Here is a 24,080-nt window from a genome sequence, read left to right as displayed (position 1 = left end):
CAATGATAAGCGGGCTTCAGCCCGCTCAGCTGGCGGGCTTGCCCGCTAGTCTATACTATTAAAATCTGTGTGCCTCTGTCTGTTTGTGTGTTTGTAACATCATCTCCTCGGGAACGGCTGGGTGTAGAGCTTAGCGGAAGGTACCGTTGGATTCAGAATTCCCGTGGCTCGCCATATTGACCATCGGCATCTTCGTGCGACTTTAATTAGCCGAGATATTAATTTAAAACTGATTTTCTCCCTACATTTCCCTACGTTTTGCACTTTCTTTCACGGGTTTCCCCTATTTTAGGGATTTGGCCGAGTGCCAAATTCGTTTTTCTCGAATATCTGCGGAACGGCGCCGAGTTGCGATTCGAAACGCATATCCCCGTATTCGAAAAAAATCAACGAATCCATCGATACCGGTCCCATCTTCGTACGACAATAATCGGCGGAGTTATTAATTAAAAACTGCGAAAACGTTATTTCATTTTTCGGAGTGGCAACCGTCTCGGAATTAGCTGAGATAAAATTGCTTTTTCGAAAGCGCCGGGGGGATGACAATTGCTTCCGCTCGAGATTTGTGCTGGCGAAAGGTCACGTGTCAATTTCTTTTTTCTTAAATATCTACGGAACGGCGCTGAGTTGGAATTCGAGGCAGGTGTCTGCGGATTCCAAAAAATTCTACGAATCCAATGATACCATTCTCATCTTCGTAGGACGTTAATCAGCTGAGATATTAATTAAAAACTGTGAAAACGCTAATTTTCGGGCTCATTTTTCCGATTGCAACAGTTTCTTGAATCGCCGCAGATACAAATCAAGGTTATATTCTAAAGTTGAATAAAGCACGCGATTGCATGTTACCTAACTGTATTTTAAAAATATTTCGTTAATGTAGGCATTTTAAATAAACAGCTGCTTTTCACAATTTTTTTTTAATTTCAGGTTAGGATGATTGTCACGTTAATTCTTTTATTGATATTGAATAAAAGTTATTATATTACATTAAATTTAAATGATGACGTTCTTGAAGTTGTACAACTTTAATCAGCTGGGATATTAATTAAAAAATCTGAAAAAGCTATTTTTTAAAAATATGTTGTTATTTTTTTAATAATAAATTTGATTTTTTGGAATAATATATTTTTTTATGTTATTAGATACGTGCACTTAATTTAGATATTATCTTTTAATGCAAATGATATTTTAAATAAGTTCGCACCAATAAAAATTAAATTCACACTTTTTTTTTTTTTTTTTAGATTAAAGATTTTTCTTTGCTCCTCTGAGATGGTATACGGTAACTTTCGAATCCCGGTGAGCAGGCAGGCTACACTCATGATTTTTGTGATTTTACGCATATCTGTTGTGTATGCAGTGTCTTCTGGATGCATAAATGAATAAAGCTGAACTCTGGTAGTTCGGTCCTAATTTCGAATCCCGGCGAACGGGCTGGGTCCATGGGTGTTTGCGTGATTTTACGCATGTGCCTCGTGTACGCAGCATCTTCTGGATGCATAAGTGAATAAAGCGGCCGAAATTCGCTCAAAACCTCTGATTACTGGTAGTTCGGTCCAACTTTCGAATCCAAGCGACCGTGTTGGCTCATTGTGTGTTTTCGGGATTTTTCGCATGTGTAACGTGTATGCGGTATCTTCTGCATGCATACTTGAATAAAGCGGGAGCAGCCCGCGCAAAACTACAGAACACTGGTAGTTCGGTCCAACTTTCGAATTCCGGGGTACTGTACATAAAATTTGGTCGCATACGTGAATACAGCGCGCGGATACCGGGTAAAACCGCTGAACACTGGTAGTTCGGTCAAAAATTCGAATCTCTGCGAGCGGGCTGGCTGCATGGGTGTTTTCCTGATTTTCCGCATGTGTATAGTGTATAAAGTGATTTCTGGATGCATATGTGATAAAAGTGGGCGCAGCCTGCTCAAAACCTCTTAACGCTGGTAGTTCGATCCAACTTTCGGTGTCGGCGAACGAGCTGGCTCCCCGGGTGTTTTCTTGCTTTAACTCATGTGTATCGTTTATGCAGTATCCTCTCCATGCTTATGTGTATAAAGCGGGCGCAGCCCGGTCCACAAAATCTCTGAACACTGGTATTTCGGTCCTACTTTCGAATTCCGGGGTACTGTATATAAAATTTGGATGCATACGTGAATACAGCGCGCGGATACCGGGTAAAACCGCTGAACGCTGGTAGTTCGCTCAAACTTTCGAATCTCGGCGAGCGGGCTGGCTGCATGGGTGTTTTCGTGATTGTTCGCATGTGTATCGTTTATAAAGTATCTCATGGATGCATACGTGAATAAAGCGGGCACAGAATACTGGTAATGCGGTAATTTCGAATCCCGACGAACTGGCTGGCTCCATGGGTGTTTTCGTGATTTTACGCATGTGTATAGTGTATGGAGTATCTTCTGGGTGTATATGTGAATAAAGCGGGCAGAGCCCGCGCAAAGCCACATAACACTGGTAATTCGGTCCAACTTTCGAATACCGGCGAACAGGCAGGCTCCATGTTTGTTTTCGTGATTTTACGCATGTGTATCGTTTATGCACCATCTTCAGCATGCATACGTGAATAAAGCGGGCACAGCACGCGCAAAATCGCTGAAAAATTGTATTTCGGTCCAACTTTCGAATCGGCAGCGGGCTGGCTGGAGGGGTGTTTTCGTGATTTTACGCATGTGTACGGGGTACGCAGTATCTTTTGCATGCACACGTGAACACTGTTTTTGGCGGGCTCCCCCCAAAAGCGCTGAACACTGGTATTTCGGTCCAAATTTCGAATACCCGCGAAAGGGCTGGATGCATGGGTGTTTTCGTGATTTTCCGCATATGTATAGTGTATGCGGTAACTTCTGGATGCATAGGTGAAAAAAGCGGGGGAAGCCCGCGGAATGCCGCTAAAAAATGGTAGTTCGGTTCAACTTTTCAATACCGGCCAAATTTAACATAGGATATCTTTTAAAAACGAACAATGATAAGCGGGCTTCAGCCCGCTCAGCTGGCGGGCTTGCCCGCTAGTCTATACTATTAAAATCTGTGTGCCTCTGTCTGTTTGTGTGTTTGTAACATCATCTCCTCGGGAACGGCTGGGTGTAGAGCTTAGCGGAAGGTACCGTTGGATTCAGAATTCCCGTGGCTCGCCATATTGACCATCGGCATCTTCGTGCGACTTTAATTAGCCGAGATATTAATTAAAAACTGATTTTCTCCCTACATTTCCCTACGTTTTGCACTTTCTTTCACGGGTTTCCCCTATTTTAGGGATTTGGCCGAGTGCCAAATTCGTTTTTCTCGAATATCTGCGGAACGGCGCCGAGTTGCGATTCGAAACGCATATCCCCGTATTCGAAAAAAATCAACGAATCCATCGATACCGGTCCCACCTTCGTACGACAATAATCGGCGGAGTTATTAATTAAAAACTGCGAAAACGTTATTTCATTTTTCGGAGTGGCAACCGTCTCGGAATTAGCTGAGATAAAATTGCTTTTTCGAAAGCGCCGGGGGGATGACAATTGCTTCCGCTCGAGATTTGTGCTGGCGAAAGGTCACGTGTCAATTTCTTTTTTCTTAAATATCTACGGAACGGCGCTGAGTTGGAATTCGAGGCAGGTGTCTGCGGATTCCAAAAAATTCTACGAATCCAATGATACCATTCTCATCTTCGTAGGACGTTAATCAGCTGAGATATTAATTAAAAACTGTGAAAACGCTAATTTTCGGGCTCATTTTTCCGATTGCAACAGTTTCTTGAATCGCCGCAGATACAAATCAAGGTTATATTCTAAAGTTGAATAAAGCACGCGATTGCATGTTACCTAACTGTATTTTAAAAATATTTCGTTAATGTAGGCATTTTAAATAAACAGCTGCTTTTCACAATTTTTTTTTAATTTCAGGTTAGGATGATTGTCACGTTAATTCTTTTATTGATATTGAATAAAAGTTATTATATTACATTAAATTTAAATGATGACGTTCTTGAAGTTGTACAACTTTAATCAGCTGGGATATTAATTAAAAAAATCTGAAAAAGCTATTTTTTAAAAATATGTTGTTATTTTTTTAATAATAAATTTGATTTTTTGGAATAATATATTTTTTTATGTTATTAGATACGTGCACTTAATTTAGATATTATCTTTTAATGCAAATGATATTTTAAATAAGTTCGCACCAATAAAAATTAAATTCACACTTTTTTTTTTTTTTTAGATTAAAGATTTTTCTTTGCTCCTTTGAGATGGTATACGGTAACTTTCGAATCCCGGTGAGCAGGCAGGCTACACTCATGTTTTTTGTGATTTTACGCATATCTGTTGTGTATGCAGTGTCTTCTGGATGCATAAATGAATAAAGCTGAACTCTGGTAGTTCGGTCCTAATTTCGAATCCCGGCGAACGGGCTGGGTCCATGGGTGTTTGCGTGATTTTACGCATGTGCCTCGTGTACGCAGCATCTTCTGGATGCATAAGTGAATAAAGCGGCCGAAATTCGCTCAAAACCTCTGATTACTGGTAGTTCGGTCCAACTTTCGAATCCAAGCGACCGTGTTGGCTCATTGTGTGTTTTCGGGATTTTTCGCATGTGTAACGTGTATGCGGTATCTTCTGCATGCATACTTGAATAAAGCGGGAGCAGCTCGCGCAAAACTACAGAACACTGGTAGTTCGGTCCAACTTTCGAATTCCGGAGTACTGTACATAAAATTTGGTCGCATACGTGAATACAGCGCGCGGATACCGGGTAAAACCGCTGAACACTGGTAGTTCGGTCAAACATTCGAATCTCTGCGAGCGGGCTGGCTGCATGGGTGTTTTCCTGATTTTCCGCATGTGTATAGTGTATAAAGTGATTTCTGGATGCATATGTGATAAAAGTGGGCGCAGCCTGCTCAAAACCTCTTAACGCTGGTAGTTCGATCCAACTTTCGGTGTCGGCGAACGAGCTGGCTCCCCGGGTGTTTTCTTGCTTTAACTCATGTGTATCGTTTATGCAGTATCCTCTCCATGCTTATGTGTATAAAGCGGGCGCAGCCCGGTCCACAAAATCTCTGAACACTGGTATTTCGGTCCTACTTTCGAATTCCGGGGTACTGTATATAAAATTTGGATGCATACGTGAATACAGCGCGCGGATACCGGGTAAAACCGCTGAACGCTGGTAGTTCGCTCAAACTTTCGAATCTCGGCGAGCGGGCTGGCTGCATGGGTGTTTTCGTGATTGTTCGCATGTGTATCGTTTATAAAGTATCTCATGGATGCATACGTGAATAAAGCGGGCACAGAATACTGGTAATGCGGTTCTGGTAATGCGGTAATTTCGAATCCCGACGAACTGGCTGGCTCCATGGGTGTTTTCGTGATTTTACGCATGTGTATAGTGTATGGAGTATCTTCTGGGTGTATATGTGAATAAAGCGGGCAGAGCCCGCGCAAAGCCACATAACACTGGTAATTCGGTCCAACTTTCGAATACCGGCGAACAGGCAGGCTCCATGTTTGTTTTCGTGATTTTACGCATGTGTATCGTTTATGCACCATCTTCAGCATGCATACGTGAATAAAGCGGGCACAGCACGCGCAAAATCGCTGAAAAATTGTATTTCGGTCCAACTTTCGAATCGGCAGCGGGCTGGCTGGAGGGGTGTTTTCGTGATTTTACGCATGTGTACGGGGTACGCAGTATCTTTTGCATGCACACGTGAACACTGTTTTGGGCGGGCTCCCGCCCAAAAGCGCTGAACACTGGTATTTCGGTCCAAATTTCGAATACCCGCGAAAGGGCTGGAAGCATGGATGTTTTCGTGATTTTCCGCATATGTATAGTGTATGCGGTAACTTCTGGATGCATAGGTGAAAAAAGCGGGGGAAGCCCGCGGAATGCCGCTAAAAAATGGTAGTTCGGTTCAACTTTTCAATACCGGCCAAATTTAACATAGGATATCTTTTAAAAACGAACAATGATAAGCGGGCTTCAGCCCGCTCAGCTGGCGGGCTTGCCCGCTAGTTAAAGTACTTAATTTACTTAACTACTGATTATACATTGCAATATTTCAGTTTTTATGCATTATTTTTCTTTTGATTGCATTAGCTCATGTTGTGCAACATAATAACGAACATTTTGATGGCAATATTGCATGCCATAACAGTAGTCACTAAGCATATATTTGTATAACAGTATTTTTATGATGTAAAAAATAGCAGATACATACGTAATATATTCCCGACACACACACATACACACAGGTTATAAAGAATAGCCATACTTTACTATAAACTAAATATAGATAAATATAAAATGGTCTACCAAATATGAATTGAAATCGGCTTCTCCAAACTAATCATCGAGTTGAACGTATTCAGTTCACTAAAAACCTGTTTTGTTAATTCAGTTTCATACAAAATCAATTTTTTCCACAGCAAAAATATCATTACTGAGACACTAAAATAAACATAGCAAGTACGCGTTAAAAAGCTCACCAATTTGCGAGCGGTAAAGTCGCTGATTAGTGGTAGTTAGCTCTGAGATTCGAATCCCGCGAACGGGCTGGCTGCATGGGCATTTTCGTGGTTTTCCCCATGTGTAACGTGTTAACGAATCAGTTTCCCTTAGAAAGTCCTCCACGGAATCACTCCTTTCCTTAGGCAGGCTTTCCTCGAGACTTTTCGTAATCACATAAAAACGAAGCCGCATTAAAAAAACAAGACATTATTTGCTTTCTCACTGCGCACGCACTCTCTATTTTCTCCATCATAGTTTCACCAAAACGTCATAAATTCTCGAAATTTACTCTCTCGAAATTTACTCGCAAGAATCGATTCCTAAACAGAGATTGAAAATAACTGTTTGTGTACTCAAAACAATTAACATTTTCTTTTCCTTCGTTCCGTTTTAATCAAATGAATGCATCATGTATAGCATGTACAAAAACATAACATACATTTTTCAAAAGATTAATGTTTTAAGACAATGCGGAAGAAATAAATTTTTTAAAAAATCAAGAAAAGTCTGGAATCAGTCATATTTATGTGATTGTTTATATCACCTTGGAAGCAAATTTATCCTTCTTTGTCAAGGTTCTTATGAACACGACGTTGTAAAAATGGTATGTCAGATCCTTTTACTTGACATTACTTAACTGTAGTTTTAATGACGTGTTCTAGTTAATAAAGTCTCAGAGAGTTAGACAGTTGGTCTAGTTAATAACTTCTCAAAAGAGGGTAAATTATCCTCGAAATTTTGTAATCCGAATCCTGACTTAGATTGTGAAATTCTATGGGATGTTAAGAAACGGAAGCTCTACAAAGAGAATTCTTCTTGCAGGAAAAATTTCTGTTATCTATGCACTCCTAGCTATCGGTTAAATAAACAGACAGATGTGAAAATATGATGTAAATCTATTAAGTGCTACTTTATTCGGTTGTCTACGAGATAAGAGTTTGTCAGTTGTGTCGGCAAATGTGATATCACTGAGTGAAAGACACGGACCATATCCATCATGATTTTATGTTTCTTGCTCTCTTCTAATAAAAAAACAGCATTTTCTTTCTTTTAATTCTAAAACTGACCATTTGTTTTGTAAAGTCAGGAATACGTCAACGAAACTTAAGGTTCCCTATGTGAAACTATATGTATCTGTAATAATTTTGTAGATGAACTGAGGATTAGAAAAGCAGCTACGTAGATACTTAAGATAACATAACGGTGAAGAAAAACTTCAGCAGAGATGGCGTTGATTCAACACGGTTTTATTTGGCTTATAATTTATTTATAATTTATTTTGATGTTTGTTCACATATCATCATTATGGGTGCGCTATGCACCCCACAGTTTTATACAGCTCACTCCTCTTTAGATAATGGCGATAAACAGCAGAGGCAATACATGTATCTTGGCAAGCAGCAAGTGAAGTAAAGAAAAAGAGGTTGCACAGTAGTAACGGTGATATTTATAGTAAAAAGTTTCTTTAATCCTAGCCATCCACATTCCATCATGATGAAACGAATTAATTTGGAAAGACGCAATCCAAAATAATTATTATAAATAATTAATAGTGTTTTCTTTCACACTTTATATCTTACACACACACACACACACACACACACATTTTTGGCCCTGTAGAGCTACATCCCTTTCATACCCCTATTTTCGCCATCCTTCTGCGCAGATACAGATATGTGTGAAAACATAGAGTACTAATAGGCTTTACTAGAAGTTATCAAGCATCTTTCTCTCTTACTAACTATATGGGTCAGGAAGAACTCTACGACAGCCATTATGGATTCCCACTAAAAGTATAAAAGAAAGATTGCTTACATTAATATGTATAATAGGATCAGCTGAAATGAGCACTTAAAGTTGTATAAGGTATTTCTCCCGCCTTCTTAGCATGCCTTCGTAGTGTAGTGCTCATCACGCTCGGCGAGTTTTCGAGAGGTCCGCGGTTCGATTCCCGGCGAGGGCATTGCTTATTTTTCACATCTCCTGCTTCGAAATTACGTAATGTCTCTACAGTTGTTATAAATTCACATGACTCTTTCCATGGAAATTTAGAGTTTGCTTAAGTCTATATTGAAGGATTGGGAAGGATTTTGAGATTCAGCTACGGCATAAATCTACTGCTATTGTTACTGGTTTGATAGTATTTTTTAAAAATTTTGTTATGTAGATGCCTTTATCTATTATGAATCATTTTAATGTCTTAAGATCATTGCTGGGGCGTTAGATGTGGAGTTTTCTTATAAGTGGGAGGGAAAACAAATAATGATCAGATGCCACAAATATTAGTCTGTCAGGAATGTCATGGGCACTGAAGTAATTCTGGAATGAACCATAGCCTGTAATATTGCTACGAAATGTACAGGCGCGGTGAGATGGCTTCCCCTCAAAGCAGTTTTAGGATTGCCATAAAAATGGCAAGGGAAGGCAGGGTTGTCACATTTGACGACAAAATTGGCGATATACCATGGACGGATGGAGAACCTTCTGGAACGAATTCTTACCGGTTTAGCCCAGAATGTTCTCGAACACAAGCAGAAAGCTATATAAACCCTGCTGGTCCGCAGTCAGTTAGTGTGTGTGCCTCGTCTAGCGAGCTGATAGTTAGTCATTGAGCGAGTGTCTCGAAGTCTAGCGCCTAGTTGGCCGTCAAGTGCATCGAGAGAGTCTTTTAGTGCATCGCGAATTAGCGCATCGTCGAGTTTTGTCTTAGACTGTGGTGAGTCGAGAGCTATACTCTTATGTATCGTCGAGTGCATCCCGTGGAGAGTCTCGAGAGTACGTGGAGTTCCGAGAACGACCAGAGTCGGAAGCTGTACTCTGGTGCTTTGCAGTGAAGCTATCTCCACCGTTATTGTCTGACAGTGTGAAGGCTGTGTCGCTGATTGTTCCAGCGTGTTTATAGTAGATTTTCGACGACTGTAAAAAGTGTTATTGGAGCTGTCCTGTTTAATATTGGTTGAATAAAGTGTGTTTCGATACTTCATCAAGTGTCGTCGTTATTCACTCCAAATCTACGAACCCCGTACGAACGTGAAGGAAAAAAATAACGTAACAACTGGTGTCAGGAAGAGAAAAACGTAACAATATATATACTTGTAAGTTCAGCCGTGGCTGGGAATGAAATATTTTGTCATTAACTTCCAAGAAAAAGATATATGTGCAGCGATTCATTTTTGCTTGCTAATCAATCTTCTCGCCAGAGAATGAATGCTGAAATATATTCTTGTCATTTTAATGATAACTTAGGCCATGCAATGATTACTGGGCTGTATCTACAGTCGGGATGTACTATTGTGTAAATGGCAAAGAAGGGTTCGATGTATATAGAGAAAAGTACTCCGCATCATCATTTACAGAGTCTTCTACACTTTGGGCGGCTGTTCATTCAGCTTGAATATACCGATATCTGTCCTATATACATGTTTATAATTTTGATGGCATCATAGATGATACAGACGCATCATACTTGTTCATGTATTTACGACCCATCAGTAAATAGTGCAGCAAAAATCGTTTTTGGATGTTACTTTTTACTGCCTGTTATGAACGCGTCATGATTGGGGAATTATGTAGAATACGCTGTTTAATTTATATGCAAGAATTCTCGAATTGATTTAAGTTGTTCACTAGCTTGTGTGTCTTAACATTACTTACAAAAAACCTCAACAACTGCTTTTTTCACCCTTTCATGCCAGCCAGATAGCTGATATTTTTTTATATTCTTTCTCATAGAATATTCAAAGATCAGTAGGAATGAATGAAATTTTAGTAATATATCATTTTTAGGAGGCAAAAATCAAAAAGATACCAAATTTCAACACTACTTACGAGAAACTTGAAGAGCTGCTCTGTTTTCCGTCACACCAGCCAGATAGCTAACATTCTTCTGGTACCCTTTCTCATACAGTATACGAGGATCAGCGGGAATGAACGGAACTTCAGCTGTCTCATCTTTAACAGGCAAAAATGTTACCTTAAAAAGGAAGAAAGAAAGTAACAAAGATTTCACGAAAATATTAAATTTTACTACTTCAATTAAATAAATTCAGTATTTGGAAAAAGATATAAAATGTTCTCCATGTACAGAAAATAATTCCTAAATACTTTATAAAATAAAATGTACAAAAACAAATATCAAAGAAGCGTTTCTCAAAATTATAAATCAGAATGATAAAAATGAAAATATCTTCATAATATGAAATTATCAAAACGAAAAACAGTTAACGATTTTTCTGTCATTATCTAAATCGAAAGATTACGCAAAACTTCTAGAAGAAAAGCTGAATGCGTTACAGATATGCAGAAATTTTCGAAGCTGATCCTAATAATTATTTAACTTCTCATATTTATAGGTATGTTGTCTTTCATCTCCCGATAATATTAAAACCTGAATATAAAGTTGAATACAATTAAATATTGCTTACAAATATACCTACACCAAAGAAGGCTATGAATTATTGTGATAATTTAAGGTAGAGATTCCCATTTCAGAGGGCTATAGAGAATGATCTACACTGGTGTTCAAACATTAAGGACGAGACGGTTTTTTCAATATAACTTTGTACAAAAGCTTCCCAAATCAACACATTTAATACCATAAGATCCCTAATACGTAAGGACATGAGTAATGTAAGCAACACTTACTAAAAGAGAAATCAGAGGGATAAAAAGAAGCTTTATTGAAAAAGTAGCATGGAGCGCAATGCGACTGAAGGCCAAAACATCCCTGTGATGGGTGTCCAGCAAGAAACATCCGGTCTTTAATAGGGGATATGATCTCCCCTGACTGCTAGGCAGGTTTCACAGCGTCTGCCCATACTGAGAATGAAGGTGTCAATGAGTTGTTGAGGCATTGCTGCCCATTCGTCTTGCAGCGCCAATCGAAGCTCCGGAATCGTTACTGGTGGTAAGGTACGAGCTGCCAAGCGTCTGCCTAGAAAATCCCATACATTGTCGATGGGATTGAGATCCGGAGATCGTGCCGGCCAATCCATACGTTCAATATCCTCACTCTCTAAGAGCTGCTCGGCAGCTACTGTGCGATGACATGGTGCATTGTCGTCCATGAAAAGGAACTGCGGACCCATAGCGCCTCTAAAAAGACGCACATATGGAAGAAGAATCTCGTTACAATAACGGGTCCCGTTGACTGAACCTGCGTCGAAGATGTGAAGGTCTGTACGACTACCAAGCATGATGCCTTCCCAAACGAGAACACCGCCACCTCCATATCTGTCCCTTTCAATGATGTTAGAGGGATGATTGCGGCTTCCCCGCTCTCTCCAGATAAGTATGCGATGAGAATCGCTACTCAGACTGAATCTGCTCTCATCTGTAAAGAGTACTCGTCCCCATCCATTGTCTCTCCAATTCCGGTGTTCCCGGCACCACAGAGAACGCCTTCTCCGATGGGCAGGCGTTAGAGGTACACACCGTACAGGGCGTCGTGCAAACAGACCACCACCGTGCAGTCTTCTGGCCACGGTAAAACGCGATATCGGTCGTCCAGTCGCCTGTGTCGTGTGTCTAGCGATTTCTCCCGCTGTCTGCCGCCTGTTTCTTCTGGCCTGTAAGCCAATATACCGGTCATCTGCGGGTGTGGTTCCTCGTGGACGACCACTACTAAACCCCCGGATAGCTGTTCGTGTAGTTTGAAATTGTCTCCAAAGTCGTGAAACGATGCTGTGAGCAATTCCGAACTCTGCAGCCACACTTGTCACACTGCGGCCTTCCTCCAACTTCCCAATGATTCGACCTCGGGTAAAAGCATCCAGATGTCGTCTAACAGATTGATTATTCGCCATTTCTTGCTGAGGCAGCAACTCGGTGTGATTTTAACTGCTATACGGCGTGCAATCTCTTTGCCAGAAATACTGATCTTACACCGACAACATGCTTTATACTACTCGGACACTCCCCCATTACGTCTAGCTGCATATCTGGGCATGTGCTACCGTACATCACCTTACTTAATCTCCTGATTGGTCTTTCTGTCCGCTCTGCCTCTTCGTTCAGCTGATATGCTAATTTTTCGACTTCGTCCTTAATTTTTGCACACCAGTGTATATCCTGGAATGAAATACAGATATGTATGTGGGACACGCACACTTGTACTGGCTGCAAACAACTGTTCAAACATTTCTGAAGGGTATGGAGCTTAAAAAAAGTTTAGGAACTATTGGTTTCAGGTATTTATTTTCTGAATCTGAATACTTCCATTTAAGTATCATTCTCTCTTAAACTCGAAAATGAAATATTATAAAAGTATAAAAGTTATATAAAAATATAAAAATTAGATTTAGGGGAAATAAAGTATTTTAGTTACATGTTTTAACTTTTCTTGAACCTGCAATATATCTTCCAGATGATGATGTTTCAAACAGGTTACTAGATCATTACTGGAATTAGACAGACACTTTAAACCTTTGGCTACTTCTATTGCAGATGGAGAAGGCTCATTAGTCATGACCCATGGATCTAAAGCTGTCCCGCTGCTTGATATTGCGGCAGAGAAGTAATCTGAGAAAGTATGAAAGCAATCATTTGTAACGTCTTTAATCAAGTATATTACCAACACAGTGCTCGCAATGGCATGTTTTAAACTCAGCAAACTGATATTTAATGCAACTTAATATCAGTTTTTTCATTAGATATACCAAAAACCTTTTATTCATTAGATATACCAAAAAAATGGTATATCTAATGAATAAAAGCTGTTAGAAGACGAAAAAGTAACATGGTTACCTGCATCAAGATAACAAAATTAGAATTTAAGTTTAGACCTTTTATATATTTCATGCAAGAATTATACCCGTATTTGCTTTTCAAACAATAACTTTGGCCCTTTTTGAAAATATCAGCTAAAAATCAATTTAAAACTCTATGCGCACATTGTACTATAACTGTTTTCTTTAAATTAATATTAGTCACTCGCCTTCTTCTTTCTTGCTTAAGTTATAATTAAAAGATTGCATGGCCCACAACGAATTATGTTATCATCACTATTTTAATGAAACACACATGTTACAAATTTAAACACTCGCTTATTTCATTTCAATTTTAACGAACTATCTAAAGGAAGAATATATAAACAGATACCGAGTTTAGATGAAAAGCTGAACGTAAAAGCTTCGAATACAATGAAGTAAAACTTGGAGATCTGTGGAACTATGTCAATATGAAAAGATTTTAAGGAAACGAAGACTGTTGCATATGAAACTCTAGGCCTAAAGAAAAACTTTTAACCCTCTGAGCGTTATGACCGGGTTTAGGCGGTCAAGACGGACTACCTCGAAAGCGTTACCGACGCTGCTAGGCGGTCACTGGAAAAGTGTTCGAAAGCGTTACTGATGGTTCTAGGCGGTCAGTGGTGAAGACCTCGAAAGCGTTAAGACCGCCTTAAAGCGGCCGTGCAGATGTCTCAGCGCCTCCCTTATTTCTGGAAACCTGGAGATCTCTAAATGACAATTCTCAGTAGGCGTTTAAGAGGGTTGCTCTTCTTCGTTTTAGACCTCTACGTTTTATCGCCAAGAAAGTGTTTAGACATACGACAAACTGACGCGAACATTCTTCACTAAATAAATCAGCAGCATGTAAAAATTTTCCAATACTATCTTTAAACAGATAACATTTTCATAAAATATCCTTTAGATTTCAAACTAAATGCTCAGAAATATGCAAAATGCTTGTGAATTCAATTAAAAAATATCATTTCAAAATATTTTCATTATTTAAATAAATTTACTTATGATTATGTAGATGCATAAAACCGGCAAGTTAAAAACTTTCAATTAATTCGCGCGAACTGAATAGCACTGCATTCAGTTAACCTGAATTACATACAATTGCATATAAACAATAACATTACTCAAGCAATAAGTCAGATAAAAATTAGAAAATCAATAGTCTATTTTAATAAGTTGTAATAAGCGTATTCTTGATAGGGGTTTATAAAACACAAACTAATTTAATAGTAAATATAATAATAGTGAATTAATTATTCTTTTTGGAACAATACTCGTCGCTTATACTGGTTTGCTGAAGTTTTGTTCTAATGCATTTTAAATCATCCAATGCTTTTAATGTACATTGATATGAATGTGATTTTTATTAGAAAAAATTTTAATAAGTTTGATTTTTTGTGAGCTCATGCTTTACATAATATATATTACTTTGCTCAACGCAATGAAACTACAAGCAGCAACGAAGAGCTGAGTTAAAATTTCCATATTTTGTTACATAAATTATTAAAATACTGTACAACGTAACATCTGAGTTTCCGAAATGTAACCCGCAACTTTTCTAGGAGTTACAAATCTGAATTAAAAAAATAGCAGTAATTAAATAATAAAAACGAAATACTAATAATAAAAAAGCATGAAAGTTTTTTTATGCTTGTTTAGTTTATTTTATTGTTTTTGGATATATATTGTTGGCGAATGGTGAAGTTGTCGTTATCAAATGACACATAATAAAGATAATAAAGAAGAATGATCTGTATTATTTATTATTTAAAATGCATATATATTTCCTCTAAAATAGTATCAGTCTTAGATTGAATGTTTTCTAGATAGTTGCAATGATATTTTAACTTGATTAACATATTAAATACAGTTTCCTTTTCGATAACTTCGTCAGCAATCTGAAGAACCTTTACGACTCATTAGATGATTTTGAAAAAAACTTGGATTAGTCCAATTTAAAAAATATTTAGAATTACCGAAATAATAAAAGCTAACCTTATTTTAATTTCTTTATCAAAGTTCTACATTCTTCAGTCAGCAAGAACTGATCATAAAATCTGAGCCTTATGCCCAATATTCATAGGTCTAAGCAGTAAGAAAAGCTTGTCCTTCTAGAGAAAATCGTCACATATTATGGAAAAGATTTTGCAAGACATCACTATTTTATACAAAACACGACATTTTAAATTTAATCTCTTGTATTAGAGATCAAGTATTTTACCATAACTTTGTTTTCACATACGGAGATGATCGCCGTGTTTTTAACTTCCATAGCTTAAATTAAAGAAATACACATAGCAACTTCAACCATGAACATTTGACTTAAGAGAATCTTATTTTTTTTTTTTTTTTTTTTGACATGCTACGCGAAGGAATGACTAAATATTGATTGATTTTACATTTATGTTAAAAGACAGTGATTAAAAAAGATTAGCCGTAGATGTGTAAAAAACCTGTACATGTAACCTTCTGTATTTCTAAAGGAAAGCTTAAAATGGTTCATAATAACAGATACTTTGATCATTCAGTAAAGTCATCGTAGGTACATTCAGTTCGCTATTTTGAAGAACTGCAGTAGTTCAGATTTGTCGCCTAAGAGTAATTACACCCCTGAGGGACTGCTTTACTTACGGAACGGAAAAACAAGTTTTTAAACATACGTATACGAAAGACGTGCCTTTTCTCACAACATAAATGGCAGATGTGATAATTTGAACACATGCTTTCAATCAGTTGCTTCCTCCTAACAAAAGTTCCTAGCAAAGTCTTGTACTGTTTTAAATATGGTGTGCTCGAGCATTGTGAATGCTTCCATTCATTATTTTTAATTTGAAACAATATTAAGTTGTAATTACTGGTTAAAATGGCTTAAAATAAATTGATACATTATACGAAAGTTTGTAAAAATGAAAACTTGAGTCACTTCCTTTCACATAATTTCTGACTAGCTCTTCCAAAATATTTTAAAGCTTACTTTACAACATACTAGAAAAGTCTACATTTTGGGAAATTCATTTGCTGTTTTTAGTTAGTAGTTTTAATTGGGGTTGTTATGTAAGAAGGCATTTAATCGTTGTTGCGGTGTTATAGTGCTTATTTTATTGTATAAGTACGTGTAAGGCAGCAATAACGCAAATATTGCTTTATTTGTTAATATTATAATGCATAGAGGAACTTAAAAAAAGAACAAAAATAATTTTTCCTTTATAATATGTCCTTAAAGGGTTTCCAATGAAAGCATAGCTAACTAAGTAGTAACATTAATAATATTACATCAATTAATTTACTAACCGAATGTGATAAAAATTTCAAATTCGAAATCCGTCTTTTTACTGAGTACTTTTCTCAGAAAGAAAAATATCTTCAAAAAATCTATGCTGTTAATACATTTTTGGATAACTTCTTGAGAGGAATTCATTGATAATAATAATATATAGAATCCATTAGGTGCTTAAAGCCATGAAACAGGTAAACTTAACTACAGCCATGAAACAGGTAAACTTAACTACGCACTCGGCAGGCTCACAGTCATGGCCGGTTCGGTATTTTAAATACAGGAAAGCTATGAAGACTATCTACCTAAGAGCAGGGATGCCTTCGTGGAGGATATTCTGAAGAAAGCTAGCGTATTACACATGAGAAAAACCACGAAAACCAACCATGCAGTCAGCCCGTTCGCCTGAGATCGAACTCAAACCAGGTCGAACTGCCAGTATTCAGATTCAGAGGTCTTAACTGTTCGGCATATTGATGAGGCCTTGAACACAATCATGAATCTTTAAACTTATTCAGCTGGACGTGTTGTTAATTCCATATATTCTCCTCTTTTAAAGACTGAAATTCGAATCATAGATCTTTCAGTTTACTAATTGGACCTGCTACTACTTGCACCACCAGAGGACTTAAGGCAAAAACGGGTAAGTCTTTATAAATGTATCAGCACGACAGCATTATATGATTTGTTGGACATCTTAACTTCGAAAATTATATGGAATGTATTTCCAAATGGATATTATGTTCGATTATTTTTTAACTTGTTGATTCTAAACCGATCGTCACCTTTTCAATCCAAAAAAGTTTCGTTTTATATCTAGATGCTATATAAATCATTTTATCTACATACACTAATTTACGAAATTAACATTAGTCCTACAGCAAGAAATTTCAAAATAGAAAGTGTTCTTCGACTGCAAAACAGTATGAATATAATAAGTTTCAGAAACTGTATTTACTATGATTTAGGGCTTTAAAATTTTAATATTTATGACAAAGATTTCAGGAAGCGTCTTGGCGTTAAAATAATGGAATACTAATCCTGAATTCTTAAAAAGTCTTCCAACGAAGGTATCTCTACTTTTAGACAGATAGCCCTAGAATGCTTTACATTAGTCAAATAAGCCAAAGCAAAATATTGTATTTTTCTTACATAATTTCGACTGCAAACGTTACATTTGTTACTACGGAAAAATTTTATTTTTGTGTTAAATTCTGAATGCTTGAATTTTTATAATACACAGAAACAGAAATAACAAAAAACTAAAAAGATATTCATAATTGACTAGGATATATAAACAATATAATCATTGTTAAATAGATTTTTAATAAGAATATTTTGGAAAAAATAAATGATTAATGTATACTTTACGTCGTACTTCCTAAAAAGCTTATTTGTTTTAATTGAAAACTATGAAACATTCTTGAATCATCTGACTAAGAAGTGGAATGCTTTCGTGGAAGATTCTGAAAGGAAACTTGGCTCATACTTGTATTTCACACAGAGAAATCCTAAAAAGTTCCTATGTAGCCAGGCTGTACGCCATGATTCGAATCCGTATCGAAGGACCAGATTTTGTGGTCTTATCCAGTCGGCCATCAGAAAACCCAGTTTCGTAGAAAACTACAAGAATCGAGTCATTAAAGAATTTGCTATTACATTGCATCGGCTAAATAATTTGCATGTCACATAGATTTAAAAATTTAACATAGCACGCAAAGTCACATTTTCCTAAATAGATATGGGCTAGTCAATGGTCGAGCGGTAATATCGTTGAACACTGGTGGTTCGAACCGGACTCAAGTTCTGGCAAACAGGTTGACTGCATGGACGCTTCGATGATTTTCCTTATGTGGTTCAATACCAGCCAATTTCCCTTGGGAAGTTCTCCACGAAGACATACTTTCATTAGTAAGATAACACTTTCTTACTTTGCCGTAATCAAATAAACTAAACTAAACCTAAAACTGTCATATGTTTTGCCGTCTTTTTAAAAGAAGTTTCCCATTCAACATCGCTTACAGTAATGAGATAATTTTACTTGTTCGCATATACCATATTGACATATTTTACCCGTTCAAATATTCAAGAGGATAATTATAACTCTATTTTGGCTGATCATAGAATAGACTGGATCTTTACTTAGATCTTGTGCAATTGTTATATTGTGTTTTAACTGACTGCTTATAAATACATTTAGATAACATAACTTTAAGAATATCAAATTTATGTATAGAAATATTGCTTTAGATGAACTCTAGAATGAATATTACAAAAAGTATTTTACAGAAAGACAATTTAAGACGGAAATTATTGTGCGATATTCATTTTAAAACAACACTTTCCTCCTTAAAGTTATAAGGTATTTTCTCCCTCCTTTCTACATGCCTTCGTGGTGTAATGTAGTGTATTCGGCGTATATTCGAGAGGTCCAAGGTTCGAGTCCCGGCTAGGGCTTATGTGTAACGTGTATACGAGCCAGTTTCCCTTAGAAAGTCCTCCACGAAAGGCATCCCTCCCTTTAGGCCCTCGTGTGCTTTGCCATAATTAAATACACCACACACCACACCACCGGCTAGGGCTTTGCTCATTTTTTATGTGTATCCTCCACAAACAACCTAATGTTTTACAGTGGCGTTCGAACTAAAAAATAAGGGGGATGGATGATGATTCTTCACTACCAGGATTTGGCAGTTGGGTCTCCTAATCTCCAGTCGGCTTTTAAAAGGCGGAGTATATAAGGTATTTTAACTTCTCACTGCATCCTTCATGGTGTAATGGTAGCACTCTCAGCGCGTATTCGAGAGGTCCAGGTTCGAATCCCGGCGAGGGCATTGCTCATTTTTCACGTAATTAGCATAAAAAAAAACCTAATCATTCTACAAATTGTCTTTCTGAAAACAATATCTCGTTTCATATATAATATTTTACAAAAGGTATTTAAAGAAAATTTAATCACTTATTCTTTAAATTTTGCTTTAAAAAAAGTGTATTTAATGTGTTTCTCTTCAAGATATGCTATTTAGATTACTTCTTATCTTTCCTGTAAAATATTTACAAACAAATAAAGCTCATATATTTGAGATCGTTTGATATTCAAACCATATATTTATTTATTTTGAAACATCTTAAAAAACCTGATGCGGACATCACATGACTTCCTTGTACACCAAATAAATCAAACACATTTTTTTGCTAAACTTCATTTAAACCTATTTCGTTTGAAAATGAAATAGGCTCTTCCATTTCAAAATGCCCATTTGAAACTGCCGATTGCAATAAAAAGGGAGGTGCACAACTAGATGTTATAGCAATTGCATACAAAAACTTTCAACATTTTGCGGTTTACTGTTTTTGAGTTATGCGATATACATGAATAAGTACGTACGGACAGACATCGCGCTAAAACTAGTCATAAGTTCCAAATATAAAATTTCAGCATTTTTTGGTGAAGTTATGCGACATACGTACATGTAAGCTTCATGATGGAACTAATCAAAATGGAATTTTTCTTTGAAATATGAAAATCGAAATTTTTCGCGATTACAATACTTTACTTATTTCTCACAAGTCAAAACGATGTCATAAATAACTAACTACTAATAAATTTATGATGCGATCTAAAAAATTATTTAAATCTAATACTTTAATCTGGAATAAACTTAAAATATTTGAAAATTAAATATAAACATAATATTAAAGTAAGTTGCGAATAATTTGTATTCGAAAAATTAGAACATGAGGGCAAAAATTCTCACAAATTCCCTTTCTATATTAAAAAGTATTTTCTAAGAAAATAACTGTAAAGAATGCAAGATAAATTTTTCACCATCATCGAAGCAATTCCTTAAAGAAATTGGAAATTTAAAGCATTTTACGTAGTTTCTATTACTGATGCATATTTACTAACTTTTTTATTCGGCACATATCTTGATTAAGGTACGAGCAATATACAGCATATGTGTTAGTATGCAAACTATAATGTAGCCAAATTAGGAGATAAAATAAAATTTTAGCAACCAATCCTGCGACGAAGATACCATAGGGAGAAAAACTAATTTCACTCGCTAAATTCAACGGAGGAGAGAATTAGCTTAATTATATCCACATGGTAAGAGGGGGCCCGCTTTTGAAGTAGTTTGACTCAAAATACTTGCCGTTTTTGCAACAGACCAAATGAGTACAGCCGATTATTTTTCATGCCGTTTTCTGAAAAGCCGTAACGATCGGGAAGGGGGGGGGTTAAATTCCTGAAATATGAACAAGGAACCAAAGGCAGCCTCTGTTGTTGTACCCAGAGCAGTCTTAACACATGGGCGCACTAGGCACTTTCCCAGAGCATTGTGACTCCCATACTAATCCGTTTCTATTTCATTTACATTTTATTTATGTGAATGGCTGTCGTAGGGGCACCAGCACACTGGTTTGCCCGGGGCCCATATTGCTGTAAAGACGGTACTGCTCGCACCTGGGTGGAAAGGCCTAGATCAATTCACATAAATAAGTTCTTTTTTATTGTACATTCTGTAAAGTTTTATGTTAATGTACTCAGTTATCTTATCATTTCGGCTCTACCTTAACTTTTTCTTTCGACAACATCTACTAGAATGCAAATTATGTAGTTAACGTATAAATAAGCTCCGAATCCTGAATTTTGAGAGAACGCTTTGCAGCATAGGCTGGCCATTAGTTTTTCTCGCTGTTGCAATTACAACAAGAATTTTACAACAGATAAAATTAATTACAACCTAGATTTGGAAAGCGTATAAAATGTTTTATTAAAATCAGTAAATTAATAAAAGGCACTGCTCCTGCTTACAGAAATAGCCAGCATTTATGGGGGAACTCAAAAGAATTTAACTAAGTAAGTCGTAAGTTAGCCCAAAGGCTACACAGAATGCGCGCAAGTGGGGTCAAACCTAATACCGACGTGACAAGTCTAATGGTGAGAATAACGCAATGCTGCAGGTAAACTGCTATCAAGGAGTTCAACTAGTAACGCGGCCTTCAGCAGGCGCAACACTCTCTGATTCTATAATTTAAAACCTCCCTTTAAATACTATCTCTTTATACCTCATTTGAACACGTGTGAACTAGAAATAAGCATTCTGCAGGAAAACGGGCAGTGAGAAACACAATAAAGTTAATTAACATAAAATAACTGGTTAACAAAACTAAATAAATCCTTATAGTTTCTACACACCCAGTACATTTTCCAATGGTTGTAGTTTAAGTTCAGTAATTCTTATATAATCTTTGATAATGCATATGACTATAATACACTGGTGTGCAAAAATTAAGGACGAAGTCGAAAAATTAACATATCAGCTGAACGAAGAGGCAGAGCGGACAGAAAGACCAATCAGGAGATTAAGTAAGGTGATGTACGGTAGCACATGCGCAGATGTGCAGGTAGACGTAATGGGGGAGTGTCTGAGTAGTATAAAGCATGTTGTCGGTGTAAGATCAGTATTTCTGGCAAACAGATTGCACGCCGTATAACAGTTAAAATCACACCGAGTTGCTGCCTCAGCGAGAAATGGCGAATAATCAATCTGTTGGACGACATGTGAATGCTTTTACCCGAGGTCGAATCATTGGGAAGTTGGAGGAAGGCCGCAGTGTGACAAGTGTGGCTGCAGAGTTCGGAATTGCTCACCGCATCGTTTCACGACTTTGGAGACAATTTCAAACTACACGAACAGCTATCCGGGGGTTTAGTAGTGGTCGCCCACGAGGAACCACACCCGCAGATGACCGGTATATTGCCTTACAGGCCAGAAGAAACAGGCGGCAGACAGCTGGAGAAATCGCTAGACACACGACACAGGCGACTGGACGACCGATATCCCGTTTTACCGTGGCCAGAAGACTGCACGGTTGTGGTCTGTTTGCACGACGCCCTGTACGGCGTGTACCTCTAACGCCTGCCCATCGGAGAAGGCGTTCTCTGTGGTGTCGGGAACACCGGAATTGGAGAGACAATGAATGGGGACGAGTACTCTTTACAGATGAGAGCAGAGTCAGTCTGAGTAGCGATTCTCATCGCATACTCATCTGGAGAGAACGGGAAAGCCGCAATCATCCCTCGAACATCATTGAAAGGGACAGGTATGGAGGTGGCGGTGTTCTCGTTTGGGGAGGCATCATGCTTGGTAGTCGTACAGACCTTCACATCTTCGACGCAGGTTCAGTCAACGGGACCCGTTATTGTAACGAGATTCTTCTTCCATATGTGCGTCTTTTTAGAGGCGCTATGGGTCCGCAGTTCCTTTTCATGGACGACAATGCACCATGTCATCGCACAGTAGCTGCCGAGCAGCTCTTAGAGAGTGAGGATATTGAACGTATGGATTGGCCGGCACGATCTCCGGATCTCAATCCCATCGACAATGTATGGGATTTTCTAGGCAGACGCTTGGCAGCTCGTACCTTACCACCAGTAACGATTCCGGAGCTTCGATTGGCGCTGCAAGACGAATGGGCAGCAATGCCTCAACAACTCATTCATACCTTCATACTCAGCATGGGCAGACGCTGTGAAACCTGCCTAGCAGTCAGGGGAGAGCATATCCCCTATTAAAGACCCGATGTTTCTTGCTGGACACCCATCACAGGGATGTTTTGGCCTTCAGTCGCATTGCGCTCCATGCTACTTTTTCAATTAAGCTTCTTTTTATCCCTCTGATTTCTCTTTTAGTAAGTGTTGCTTACATTACTCATGTCCTTACGTATTGGGGATCTTACGGTATTAAATGTGTTGATTTGGAAAGTTTTTGTACAAAGTTATGTTGAAAAAACCGTCTCGTCCTTAATTTTTGCACACCAGTGTATAGTACTATACCATTCATTTTACACTGGTGTTTAATTTTTATGGTTGCTAATTATACTTCTATTTAAAGACTCGTTTTACTATTAACAAAGGAATTACGTATTTCATAACCAGATACTTTTAAAAGATTAAAACCGCTTTTACTTGTAATCCAGGAAATCGGGAGACTATTTGGAGAGAAATTTAGCTGGGAGAATTAGAATTGTTTTGCGAAAATGTACTGGTATACACATTATTTTCGGCAGTTCAAGAGGAAACTAGAAATGCAATAGAAGATTAAAATAGTTAGAAAAATAACCAGATATAGCCTTATGCAGGAAAGAAATAATATAAGCTAAAGATAATTTTTATGTACTGTGAGAAAGTGGTGACAAGATGTGAAATCCAACAGACGCTCCACCTGCACCATGTCCTGCAATAGTAATCTGATGTGGATCTCCTCCGAAAGCTTGAATAGTTTCTGCAACCCACTTTAAAGCCATTCTTTGGTCCCACAGTCCTAAATTTCCAGGAAGAATAGAATCTTGAGTGCTCAAGAAACCTGTAAAAAGAAAGGAAATCAAAATTTTCATTTTTTTTATGATTTTGACAAAGCAAGGACAATAACTTCGAAAATGTATAAATATTTAATGCATATATATTCATTAGTTTGTTATGGAAAATAGCACTTGCAACAACGAGCTTTCTAAGTGTATTTTTCAATATCTCATCGCAAAAGA

General features: G+C 37.5%; 1 protein-coding gene across 3 annotated transcripts in view; it reads right to left on the bottom strand.

The window, feature by feature from the left end:
- The window catches only part of LOC118182558 (carboxylic ester hydrolase-like), a 94,363-nt gene that overhangs the window by 25,010 nt on the left and 45,273 nt on the right, over positions 1-24,080 (bottom strand). For all 3 annotated transcript variants that reach the window (XM_085808449.1, XM_085808447.1, XM_085808448.1), the window contains exons 4-6: positions 23,717-23,902; positions 12,838-13,031; positions 10,341-10,485 (exon numbers count right to left, since the gene is read on the bottom strand). In XM_085808449.1, the coding sequence (XP_085664575.1) occupies positions 10,341-10,485; positions 12,838-13,031; positions 23,717-23,902 (525 nt within the window). The remainder of the gene's footprint in view (positions 1-10,340; positions 10,486-12,837; positions 13,032-23,716; positions 23,903-24,080) is intronic.

This window comes from Stegodyphus dumicola, chromosome X1, assembly GCF_044657685.1.
Source record: "Stegodyphus dumicola isolate Sdum_Otavi_A_Nest chromosome X1, ASM4465768v1".
NCBI lineage: Eukaryota > Metazoa > Arthropoda > Arachnida > Araneae > Eresidae > Stegodyphus > Stegodyphus dumicola.
The sequence above is the reverse complement of the archived record's forward strand: the minus strand, read 5'-3'. Positions and strand labels throughout refer to the sequence as shown.